This window comes from Propithecus coquereli, unplaced genomic scaffold (assembly GCF_000956105.1).
Source record: "Propithecus coquereli isolate 6110/MARCELLA unplaced genomic scaffold, Pcoq_1.0 Scaffold18, whole genome shotgun sequence".
In the NCBI taxonomy this organism is placed as follows: domain Eukaryota; kingdom Metazoa; phylum Chordata; class Mammalia; order Primates; family Indriidae; genus Propithecus; species Propithecus coquereli.
This window is the reverse complement of record NW_012142745.1, coordinates 10,886,101-10,897,835: the sequence shown is the minus strand read 5'-3', so window position 1 is coordinate 10,897,835 and position 11,735 is coordinate 10,886,101. Positions and strand designations below refer to the sequence as shown.

At 46.8% G+C, this 11,735-nt stretch overlaps 1 protein-coding gene across 1 annotated transcript in view; it reads left to right on the top strand.

Moving 5' to 3' along the window:
* The first annotated feature begins 6,650 nt into the window (after window positions 1-6,650).
* Window positions 6,651-11,735, top strand: part of PID1 (phosphotyrosine interaction domain containing 1) — a 260,421-nt gene continuing 255,336 nt past the window's right edge. The window contains exon 1 of the mRNA XM_012642584.1: window positions 6,651-6,983. Coding sequence (XP_012498038.1) covers window positions 6,954-6,983 — 30 coding nt within the window. The 5' untranslated portion in view covers window positions 6,651-6,953. The remainder of the gene's footprint in view (window positions 6,984-11,735) is intronic.

Sequence of the window (11,735 nt, the reverse complement as noted above, 5' to 3'; positions counted from 1 at the left end):
TCTCTGTTACTGACGTCTCAGTTAATTCTGTTGTGGTCAGAGAACATATTCTGTGTGATTCCAATTCGTTTAAAACCACTGCGACTTGAGGTACGGAGCCGTATAGGGTCTATACTGGTGAACGTTCACATGCACTTAAAACGAACGCGAACCTGCTTTTGTTGTGTGCGGCGTTCTATAAACATCAATTATGTTAAAGTAGGTATCTAGCAAAGCAGAATTTGATGCATTTTTCATGAACAAGGAGTGCAGCGCTCCACACCGTAGAGGAGCGGGCCTCTTCTCTGGCCTCGGAGTCAGAGAATCTGGGAATTCAGGATTTCCAACCTAAGCCTTGGGGTCTCGCTCCTTTCCAGTAAGGGCCCTGAAGTTGCCACAGCACTTTCTGGAGTGGTGGATTCAGTCTTCTCTGGAGCTCCACTCTCTGTATAACGAATTCCTGGGCCCAGGCCTCAGCTTTCTCCCCATTTAGCTGCAGAGATGAGCGTCTCTGTACGTGCTGCAAAGGAGCGCCTTGGCTTTCACATCTCGCCTTAGCAGCAGCATTTCCTTGTCTGTCGCCAATGCATCCACGGCCTCAGCAAGAGCCAAGACTGATTCCACAGTCTCGCTAGTGCCTGGGACACTGCACCCGTCAGCACATTCCCTTCCATTTGTGTCCCACCTCAGTTCACCACTAGTGAAAGTTTTAACAATTGCCCTGCTACTGCCTTCCAGAGGCAATCAGTACTCTACTTACTGCCATCTGGCAGGTGGTCTGGCTCCCAAATCCCTATTTAAGAGTCTGTAAGCAAGAGAGAGAAGCAGGTTTGAATGAGAAGAGAAGCTGAACTGTGAGGTGGCTGCAGTTGAGCGTGGGCTGACCCAATAAAAAGCTCTAGAGCAGGGGTGGCTCTCTACAATGGGCCTCCACTGAGGCCTTTGCACTCCCACACTGACCAGCCTTTGAAAGTGGACTTCATCAAAGAAGGGAATGTTGCCCAGACTTCAAGAGGTCATTGATGATTTCCTGCTCTTTCTCTCTGCCACTCACAATACGACCAGTAAAAATAGATCACAGAATATATAGCCATAGTTTTTGCAATATTTCACCTACATTCTGGGTAGAGTTTGTTAAAGATAAAGATTTCATTTCTTCTTATCTTTCTCCCAATTCTCATCCATAAGGCCACCAACTTTATCTATGTCGTTCTCTTATGATTTTATGATGGAGTAGCCCTGTGGATGTCTGTGGTGGCTCTTGTCTGAAGGAATGGCAGAGGAAAGTAGTCTAGCCAGGGCTGCCATGTTCAGCAGTGCAAGTTGTGCACTGCATAATTGTATGTGGAGGTTTCGAGTTAAGTAAAGGCCAAAGTAGATCAAGAAGCATCTTCCTTATCATGCAGATTTTTCTTCTGGACAACCTAATTTCTATAAATTATGCCCAACACATTTTCTATAGGTTTTAGGATAAATAATTCTTGGCTCTGATTATCGAAGTGGGAGGAAAGAGAGAGAGAAAAAAAATAGAGGCAAAGAAAGATTAGTTTTTGTGTGAAATTGGCTCAGATGTAGAAGTGACGAGGTGGGAAGATTGCATAAGGTGTAGCTTCATACAAGTTCCCATAGGAATGTGGTTGGATCCCAGAGATAATCAATTGACCAGGAATAATGCTGAGAACAAGAAGAACCCTTAGAAACCAGTCCACAGAGAACAATAATAGTATAGAATTGCCCTTTTCTGGTCTAAGTGTGGTGAAAGTAGATCTGAGTACCACTCTCAATTCCACTGTCCGCCCCCCCAGACTCTAATTGAAATAGGAAGTATATTTATCCATCCAAAAGGATGGGCAGATTGTTGTTTATATAGATAGTATCTCAGAGAGGGTGAGAATTGCTATAACAGAACAGATGACTTTATGTTTATTGCAAATTGTGCCAGAAAAATATTCACCTTGATCGCTACGTGGCTGGAGCCCAGCCCACTCCCCACCTTCTTTTTAGAGGGACTTACTGGAAAATTTAACTGGTGTGATGAGGAAACACGGCCCACACAATCTGCGACTAGAGTGGAGGTGTGGATGAGGGAATTGTGAGAGCAGAAAGAAATAAAGCAAAAGAAAAGAAAGCAAGTCTTTATGTTAGGCTAGTAGGCTTTATTTAAGCACCGACCCTGATAAATTGGTTGTTAGGCAACATTGGGAAGGATGTGAGGTTTAGTGGGAAAGACTGAGACTTATTAGCAATGTTTTCTCCATCAGTTATCTACCACTACCTAAAAAGGCATCCCAAAACTTAAGGGTTAAAACAACAACCATGCTATGTGCTCACGATTCTGGGGGTCTGCAGTTTGGGTGGGTCTCAGATGGCTGGGTGGCTCTTGTGCTGGTTACACCTGGTGTCATCCTTGGACTGCTTGTCCTCTGGTGGCTTGAGCTGGGTGTTCTGAGTATTAGCATCGCGTGTCTGGCTGCAGTGTTAACTTTTGTCCTGGCCTCCCTCTATGTGGCTCTTACCTTAAGGAGGCCAGCCCAGACTTCTTCACGGGCCGATCCCAGGTTCCAAAAGGATGAGAACAGAAGCTGCGGGAGCTTTTGTGGCCCAAGTTTAGAAGTTCCACAGTGTCACATTTGGTGCACTGTATTGGTCAATAACTTGCAAGTCCAGCACAGATTTAAGGAATGTAGACAGATTCCATCTTATGGGAGAAGCAGGTAAGTTATAGTGCAAAGCGGCCAGACTTCCCAGAGGAGGGGAGATTTTTGCCGACATCTTTGAAAATAATCTATCACATGTGTGAGGCTGTGAGGGTATGAGGAAGTCATGAGTAAGAGAGTCACAACACATGTATGAACCAGTCCTGCACCATTTGTCCTTTAACCAAGTTTGCAAAGTTGAACTGTGAAGGTTTCCTTTTAAGGGAGAAAAAGGGTCATGTTAACATCCCCCCAAATCCTATCACTATGTGGCGACAAAAGCCAGTAGCTCTGTCACTACAGGGAGGTTTGAATGGTTTAATGAATTTTCAGACTTTTCTATATTGCTCATCTACAGCTGTTCTGGCAATTTTGAAATAAGGTTAATGATGCCATAAGAAGGACTATCTAATGCTCACTCTGCTAAATATACAACCAGAATAATTTTTGTTGGCCATCTGCTTAAATTAGAATTGTAAGTAAGCTTTAATATGGGTTGTCACTTTTATTTGACAAACTAAATCAAATAATTGAAACCCATAAATATTCCAAATGACTCAACCACAGGAAGCATGGGCTACTTTGTGAGAATTTGATCATTTCAATAATTAAAAAAGGAGGGAGAAACATACAAATGGGGATGAAAGCGAATGTTTCCCACAGACCTACCATGTGCCAGGCATGCTGTGCATGTTAGCTCATTCACTGCTCCCAGTAATCCTAAGTATTAGGGGACATCACCCTATTTACAGGTAAAAATATGAGGTTCAGCAAGGCAAATGACTTGTGAGAAGTTGTCACCTAGATAGACAGTTCAAAGGCCAGGATTCAACCTGGATCTCATTGTCCTAGCTCCTCTCCATCCTTTCCAATATTTATAGAGATGGATATATATTATATACATCTATTCAAATTAAACACATTTTAGCCTACTTAAAAAATTATATCTGAAGCCTTTTTTCAGCTGCAAAAAACTTGATAATTATCCTCTTTAATGGCTGCATACTATTCTAACATTTCCTTGACATGCTGGACCATGATTTAATTCACCATTATCCTGATTTGGACGGCAAGGTTGCTTATGTGAGGGTTCAGAATCACGAACTACATTAAATCTGGCTTTATACAATTTCTAGGGATGGTTGTAATTATTTTTCTGGACCAAATGTTATGTTTATAACTCATCTGGGCCTCATCGATCTTTTTTGATTTTTGTCATTTTCCTTGAAATGGTATTATATGTATTAACAAGATTAAACCTGCCTAGAGAATTGTAGGAGACTAAGCACATGAAATTAGGCACGTGCTCATGTGTCTAATATTTCTGTTCATTGCACCAAGATACCTTCTGTTTATTTTAAGAGTGGTTCCTCGGAGCCTGTTTACATTGTAAGACAGGCTCGCCAGGAAGGGCGAAGTTCCATGTCACAGAACAGGGCTGGAAGAGATCAGAATGCAGGTCCCATCTCCAGCCAGTAGATGTCTCTATTTCATTCACCCTCCATTGCAGGTTCCTCCTGAATGGGAAGACTTGGGAGCAAAATATATGGGTGGGAGGTTGTCCCATCCCTTTTGTCACCTCCTACCAGCCTCCACCTGCCCCTTCCCCCTCCTTTCCTCCAGCTTGCTGAATCGTGGCATAAAGGTAATTGAGACGGGAGTGCCATTTGAGTTTAAACACATTCGCGACTTCCAAATTTGTTTGCAAAGTGGGAAGAGTAACTGAAAGCAATCTCTGCAGAGCCAAAGCCTTTTCTCTTTAAATAGCACCGTGCTCCGAACTAAGAGCTGTATTACTGAGTCATAACAATTAATTACATTTGGAGGTGAGAAGACAGGATTTAACGCTCTAATGCGATGTGAATTTAGGCTGTTATCTCATTCCACTGCTATTTAAAACAAAGTCACTTTTCCACGGAAGCATCTGCAACTAAGGATGGTTTCAAAGCTTACATCTGAAGACATCCCTGGCAACTGAATATTCCTGTTTTAGCTTCCTGAGGGGTTTAATACGCACATTTAGATTTTCTAGATTTTTGCAATGAAGTGCATCTCTTTCTACTTTGGGATTTGATACAAGAGAACTAGGGGACTGAAAAGGTCTATTATTTTCATCGGGAATTTTGTAGGTGTGGGAGACGTGCAGGATGAGTTACTGGAAAAGGAAAAATATTTCTAAAAAGAGATCACACCACCAAGCATCTGAGGTGCATTTCCATGTAAGGCTGACACACCAGCACCTTATGAGAAAGGATTTATTGATAGGTCCAGAGTGAGTAGCAGGGACTGGAGAAGGAACTGAGAAGGTCCGTGTGGTTTTCAGGCAGAAGTGGGAGGTCCGGGGAGATAGAGACCAGCCCTTCAGAGGCAGTACTGTGGCTTTGCCAGAAGCTCCCGGGGGCGCTGAGGGCCTAGGCCTGCCTGGGTGGGTGGCACCAATATAGGGACCCAGAGGGGACTGCCTGAAGCCCTAGATCTGAAATGCCACTGTGACTCCCCTCTGTGTGTCCCCCAAGCCTTAGGAGATGGGGGCTTCTGTCCCTTGGAGAGTTGTTGGGAGGGGCTGATGAGCTAGGAGCCAGATTCTGGACTGCTTCTGTATCTGGAAATCATTGTACACATGCGGGATGAGGAAAATGGGCAGATCGTCCTCCCAGACGTGGGGCGTGTGTTTTGGCGTTGCACAGGTAGCTCAGGACCCAGGCTGTGCAGACATCTTAGCATGAAATGCTCTCAGGACCCTTCTCCTGCCAGCCGCTCTGCTCTGGGGATCCCACCTTTCAGGAGCGTTGGGCTTGCTGCAAAGACTGTGTTCTCCCTGCCCCTCTCTCCTGTCCTTCTGTCTGGTAAGCTCTTCGCACCATGTTCTCCCCTCCCACTCTTCATCGGCCCTCCATACTCAGCTTGGCATCTCGTCCTGCCAGCTCCCCTTGGTTCCCAGGCCCAGACAGTTGTGCTTTCCACTGCGTTTCCATGGCCAGAGCCGTTCGAGGTGCATGGCAAGACCTCCGAGCCTGAGTCATCTGAATGTGCACTCTGTAAGCCGCTCACTGACTGTGTGACCTGGACAAGCGACCTAAACCCCTCTAATCTCATTTGTTACATCCGCTAAGTTGTCAAGAGGATGGGAAGAGCCAGGGCGTTTAGAAAAGGTACTTACTTCACGGTGGCCAGGTTCCCTGAGTGGCTTTCCTTTGGGTTTTCAGAGCCTCCTGCAGCAGATCTCAGGGTGAATAACTGATGGGGGGCATGTGCTGCCCTCCTCACCCCTGCATAGGCTCCGAGTCCTCTGCCTGGCATGTCGGCCCCACCATGCCAGTCTCACTGACCTTTTGGGTCGTCCCCCAGACATTCCCCAGAGCCGTTCCCTAAGAAGCTCTCCTCTCCCCTTCTCTGCACAGCAGCTCTATTTTATTTTCTTCCCAAGCACCACCCGATACAGCACGGGCTCGTTCATGTGTTTTCTCAGTCACGACTGTCTCCCCAACCAGAATGTAAGCTCAGGAGAGGAGGAACATGCTCTTGTCTTCTATTCTGCCCTGCTGCATCCTCCGCACCCAGCATAGGGGCTGGAGCATAATAGGTGCTCAGTTAAGCGGAGTGGGAGGAAAGAATGGGAGTTTCTCCCCAGCACAGTGCCAGGCACAGCACAAGCGCTCCAGAGATCCCTGCTAGATGCAAACATGGGACCCCCCGCCCACCTCGCCGGGGGCTACGGTTTCTTTGGGAAGGGCCCCCTCACTCCGTCTCCAGGACCTTCCTTCCGCAGCCAGTTTGTCCCCTTTCCCAGACCCCATCCCAACGGGGCCTTCTGCAGGGACCAGGGCCGGGGGTTCTGGCCTCCCACCCACCCCTCGCTGCGATCTGGGGGCTGCCGCGCTGCGCCCCCCGCCTCCCGCCTCCCGCCTCCCACGGCCCCGGGCATGCTCAGAGCGCGCAGGTCCGGGCGGCGGCGGCGGGGGAGGAGGAGGAGGAGGGAGCGGCCGCCGCCGCCGCCGCCGTGCGCTCGCCGGGCCCGGGCGGAGCTGCGCAGTCCTCTCGCAGCTGCGCCAGGACAGCCGGCGCGCGGCCGTGCCCACAAGTTGCCGGCAGCGGAGCTCCGCGCCGCCGCCTCCTGCTCGCAGCCCCCGGTGCCCACCCGGCGGTGGTGGCCGGCGCCAGGACGCACATCGCGCGGGCACCGACCCCAGATGTAAATCGGGACCGCAGCCCCTCGCCCCCTGGCGCGATCGACAGAGTCTAGCCAGCGTCTCCTCTGCCAAACCCCAGGGCTGAAAGATGTGGCAGCCGGCCACGGAGCGCCTGCAGGTAAGGGGCACCCGGGAGGCTGGGGGCCAGCCTGGAGGAGGAGGTGCCCAGGCTGGAGGAGTCTAGGTGGTGCCTCTGCCCACTTGCGGGGATCTGCCCAAAACGATCCTGTAAGATGCATCTATGGGAACATCATGCTGTCGACTTAACCCAGAGCCAGGCACCCGGCAGGGATAAGGGGGATGATGAAATTGACGAACGCGGGGATTTAGGAGGTACAACTTCTGGTTTGGAGGTGTTTGCGTGCGTGTTGAGATAGGTATACAACGTTGGACTTTCTGACCGGCGATTTTAGGTTGCATTCCACTGATACAGTTTACTGGTCTGAGGTTAGGGTTTTTGAATCCAGATTTTTTTTTTCTTTTTGTCTCCAGGAAAGACAGAACAAATGATTTGTGAAAGCATCCATTTGCCAATATAATTTGGAAATATCAAGCTTGGTTTGGCTTGGTCATGGTATGCTACTTATTTTATTTGATTTTTCCCTATTCACTGGCGTTCTCTATCTATCTCCCCTGAATCCAAGCTCCTCCAGATATTTGAAAATCAAAAGTTAAGTTCAGCCAGGAATAGTTATGTCCCGGGTCATCCCATCAAAAGTTTTTTACTGCTGCCTCTGGAAATGCCCAACTACCTTTGATTTGGATTCTGAAACTAGGGAGTTGGGGGAGGGAGTCAAAGAGAGAAGAGGGGCGTTTTCCCAGAGGAGCTCATTCAGAGACACTTTGGTCCCTGGGACTGCCCTGGCTGCAAGGTTTGACGACTGCCTTCTGTTGGCAAATATCTCAAGAGCGACAGCAGCTGCTCTGCCAGATAAAATCCAAATCCAGTGAATCCTGCAGTTAAACTTTTGGCAGGCTCAGAGCCACATTGTTTCATAGTAAACTTTGAAAAAGTGTTTAAGTGGTAAAATATAGCACCATTGGAGGCTGAGCCCATCTGAAGACTTAAGACAGTCCAGCCAGCAGCCCTGGCTGGCTTGGAGGTTTCTCAATGAACATTTAAAGCCCCAAACATGACAGTCCCTCAGATACTGGGAGAGGCTAACCTTTGCCTAGGAGTCCTCATGCTGGGGATTAACCTGCAGAGGGCATTGCGTTTAGCAGAACCAGATGCCCCACCACTCCTTTCCAAGTCTCCCTGGGCTGCGCTTTGTGGGGAGTGGATCCACTTTAACCGAGGCTGAGACACCAGGCCAATTCCCTAGGGTCTCACACAGAATAAACAAGAAAACCTGCATTTAGCCTTGCAGATGGGGAGGTGGGTAACCAGCCTCTTAACCCCCTCCTTGTCTGATTAAGAGAATATCAATGTTGGGCTCTGAATGATCAGCAGAAGGTGATATAAATGTATTTTGGCAGTGGCACCAGATACCAGTGGTACGTTCCATTCCTCTTTCAGTTCAAGGCATGAATTCTATTCTAGAGAAGCAGAATGATTGCGGGTAGGTGTCAGGTTCCCCATCCAAGTGCAGGGAGGAACTTTTGGAAGTCCTCATAGAGATCTGACCAACGTTTCTTGAGGTGGTTGTCATGGCCTGGTGATCTGTGCCTCTGAAGAGTTTGTAGGTTTTTGCCTATTGAAGCTATTCCTAGTGGCCAGTTTCACTTAGGGAATCGTGGAAGCTCCGGAGCACGTGTCCCTTGGCAGGCAAGCTCTCTGGCTCACGTTCCCCACGGAGATTGTTTCTCGTAGAAATGCCTCCTCATTCTTCTGTGAAATGTGCATATGTGTATTTTGGCATTAGTCTGTCTTATTGCAGTTTGCGTTTGCAATGCGTTTATTTTATTTATTTCAAGGCATCATGTGGAAAGAGCCTGGGTATTAGGCTTTCAGAATCTCGGGTAAACAATGCTTATCACTAAGCAAGTCACTGTCGGAAGATACCAACACGGGGCTCAACTTCACGTTCCCCAAATTTAAATTAGTCAGTGGACCCGGTTCTCTTTTAAAAGTATGTACATCTCAAGCCTTGAGATTATAAAAGTGAGACAAATGGGGAAAAATCTTCCTCTTCATGGCTTCTTCCCCAATAGCTCAACTTTTCTTGAAAACATACCATTTATATGTTGTTACTTTTCCTTCTGAAGGAGAGAGTCATTGAGGGCGAGGTGGTGAGTGAGCTGCTTGTAATAATATTTTATTTACATTCCTTGTGGTTATCTTTGTCATGGTCTCTGCTGTCTGGGATTTTTTCTTCCCCTTTTTGCCCTTAAGGAGCCATCTGATTCCTTGGGGAGCAGGCGGTCTTGCCCCTTCCAGGTTCCGGGGCCATGGAGATAGCCGTGGAAATCACGTTGGGTGGGGAGATAGAGAATGAGCCCCACTCCCCTTTTACAAATCTTTTCAACCTTCTCATGCAACCTCATTAATTTTTTCTCATTCCTTTTTAATACCAACATTGTAATTCAGGTGAGCCAGAGTACAGAAATGCTTCAAGGAGGCATTCCCAGTTTCCTAATAGGACTAAGGAGTGGATTTATTGTATAAATACATAGGAACAAAAGAGGAGAGGGAAGAGAAGAACTAGATCCTTTCCTAATTGATTTTATAGTTCATATTAGATGACACTGATTTGAAAGGCCTGTGGCCCTGGGAGTGTGGCAGAACTTTGCTTAGAGCAGTCACTCTCTAACTAAGGGGATTCAGAGGGCAGCAGCCAGCTCCCTTGCTCAGGAAACGGCATCTTTGATTAGGTTTGATTATCATTATCATTACCCGCTTCTGTGCCGAAAACACCGGCATGCTGATACTTTCAGATCTGAGGTGTAGCTGTTTGACCCAAATCCAGTATAGGAGAAGGGACCTACTGCCCCGAGCAGGGCTGAGCTGGGTAATTTCTCATTCAGTCACGCGAACCGAGGCAAGTTCATCTGCTCCCTTGAATGCTAAAACTTGTGTTGCATCCCACTGCAGCCCTCGCTGGGAGCTTCTGCCATTAAAAATATAATAGGATCAAAAGGGATGTGAAGATTTAATTTACCACCCTAACTTTTAAAAATGAATAAATATGAGTTCTTCTCTTTTCACCTTCTCCTCTGCACAGCGGACTTTCTTTCTTGGCGGGACTCCGGAGAGTTATAAATTTTTAAAGAAGCGTATTTGAAACAGACTCTTTTCAGAAAAGTTAAAGGGGACTTTTCAGTAGACAAGGGCAAAGTATTGGTTTCTTAAAATGGAGATGAGATTACTTCCGTCCTTGATGTTTTAAAATTTGCATGGGTTTCTGGGTTGACTTAATTATTGTGCTGGTGGATCCCTTCTAGGTGACAGACCCATCCACACGGGAGTGTGGGTTGACTTTGCCATAAGGAGCATGTATTTTCCCAGAGCAAATGTCTTCAGGGAGCTACCACACGCATTTTCTAGGGGTCAGGAACAGAGGAGAAAGATGAATCCAGACTGAGTTTGAAACAAAGGAGGCCAAACACATCCTGGTCTATGGGGTGGTTATTATGACAATAGAGTAGAATATGACAGTAGGCATGGGCAGGAAACAAGTTCTAGCAAATTCTAACTGTGGAGTCTACAGGTGACCATCTTCTTTCATAAGGCATTCTATAATTTTCCAATTTAATCATTTGCCTGTCTTCCCTGAGATTATAATTTCTCCACTGCAGGTCTATAAAATACAGAGCTTTTTATCCATAAATCTGGATTTTGATTTCTCATCCTGGACTATTTTTTTCTCTCCACCGTCACTTCCTTTTTCACTCTCATTTTGGCCAATGGCCATGCATTAGCACTTCCAAAGGAGGGAGAGTTGAGGAAGGGTAGGGAGGAAACTGAATCCTGAAGAATCTTTCTTTTGGTTTCAACTTAGGGCTGATAAAGAGGTTGAAGTTTTGAACTAAATAATACTTGAGGATTTCGAGAAGTAAACTGTTTCTTTCCCCAAGATTATCTAGCCCTTACTCTGCCTTGTCATATCTGGCAGATCTTGTCTTGACTTGGAGTGTGGATTATTTTAGATTTATTTCTCTATTATTATGCCACTTCCACTTATCCCCTAAAAAGTGAGACTGAGGAACCCTCTGAAACATCAGCTGGGGACCATTAAGTTTGGCCCATCAGGAAAGAGTGAAAACTTTGGCAAATCTGACACTTCTCCAGGCAGACCAAATCGACAAAGGGAGCACAAGACAAGAGTGGGGAGATGACAGCAACGTGCTCTCATGGAACAGGCACCGTGTGTGTGGCACTGTGCTAAGGAGTTTTATTTGAATCATGCAGCTCATTTTCCTCCCATAACCACTTTTATCCTTGTTTTATAGATAGAGAAACTGAAGGCAAGAAAGTCGAAATAATTTAACCAGGGTTGGGCAGCTAGAAAGAAGCTGAGCTGGAATTTGAACCAGGTGGTTTGGCTCCAAACCTTGCTTCTTACGTACTTCACTGTAGCACAGACGCCTAAGACAAAGCACGATGCTCTCTGCACACGTCGGTGCTGTTGTTAGTAATAAATAGAATTAGAGCCATGGGCGTCTTGGGGGCTCAGAAATATGTCGAAACAGTGTATTGACCAAGGGCTACCCTGTTTTTGGTGACCCAAATCCCTGTGGGAAATAAGTTGCTGTGCTCAATTTCATATCGAAGCTGAAATTCACAAGTGCCATTTAAGAGCCTCTTCATCTGGAGCACGTAGCATTTATCCGAACTAGAGATCTTGAAAGCTGGTAATCAGGCTTGATCACGTATGCAGTCACTCCAAGTTTAGACAGAAAACGGGGCGGGGGTGGGGGGTGGTGGTGG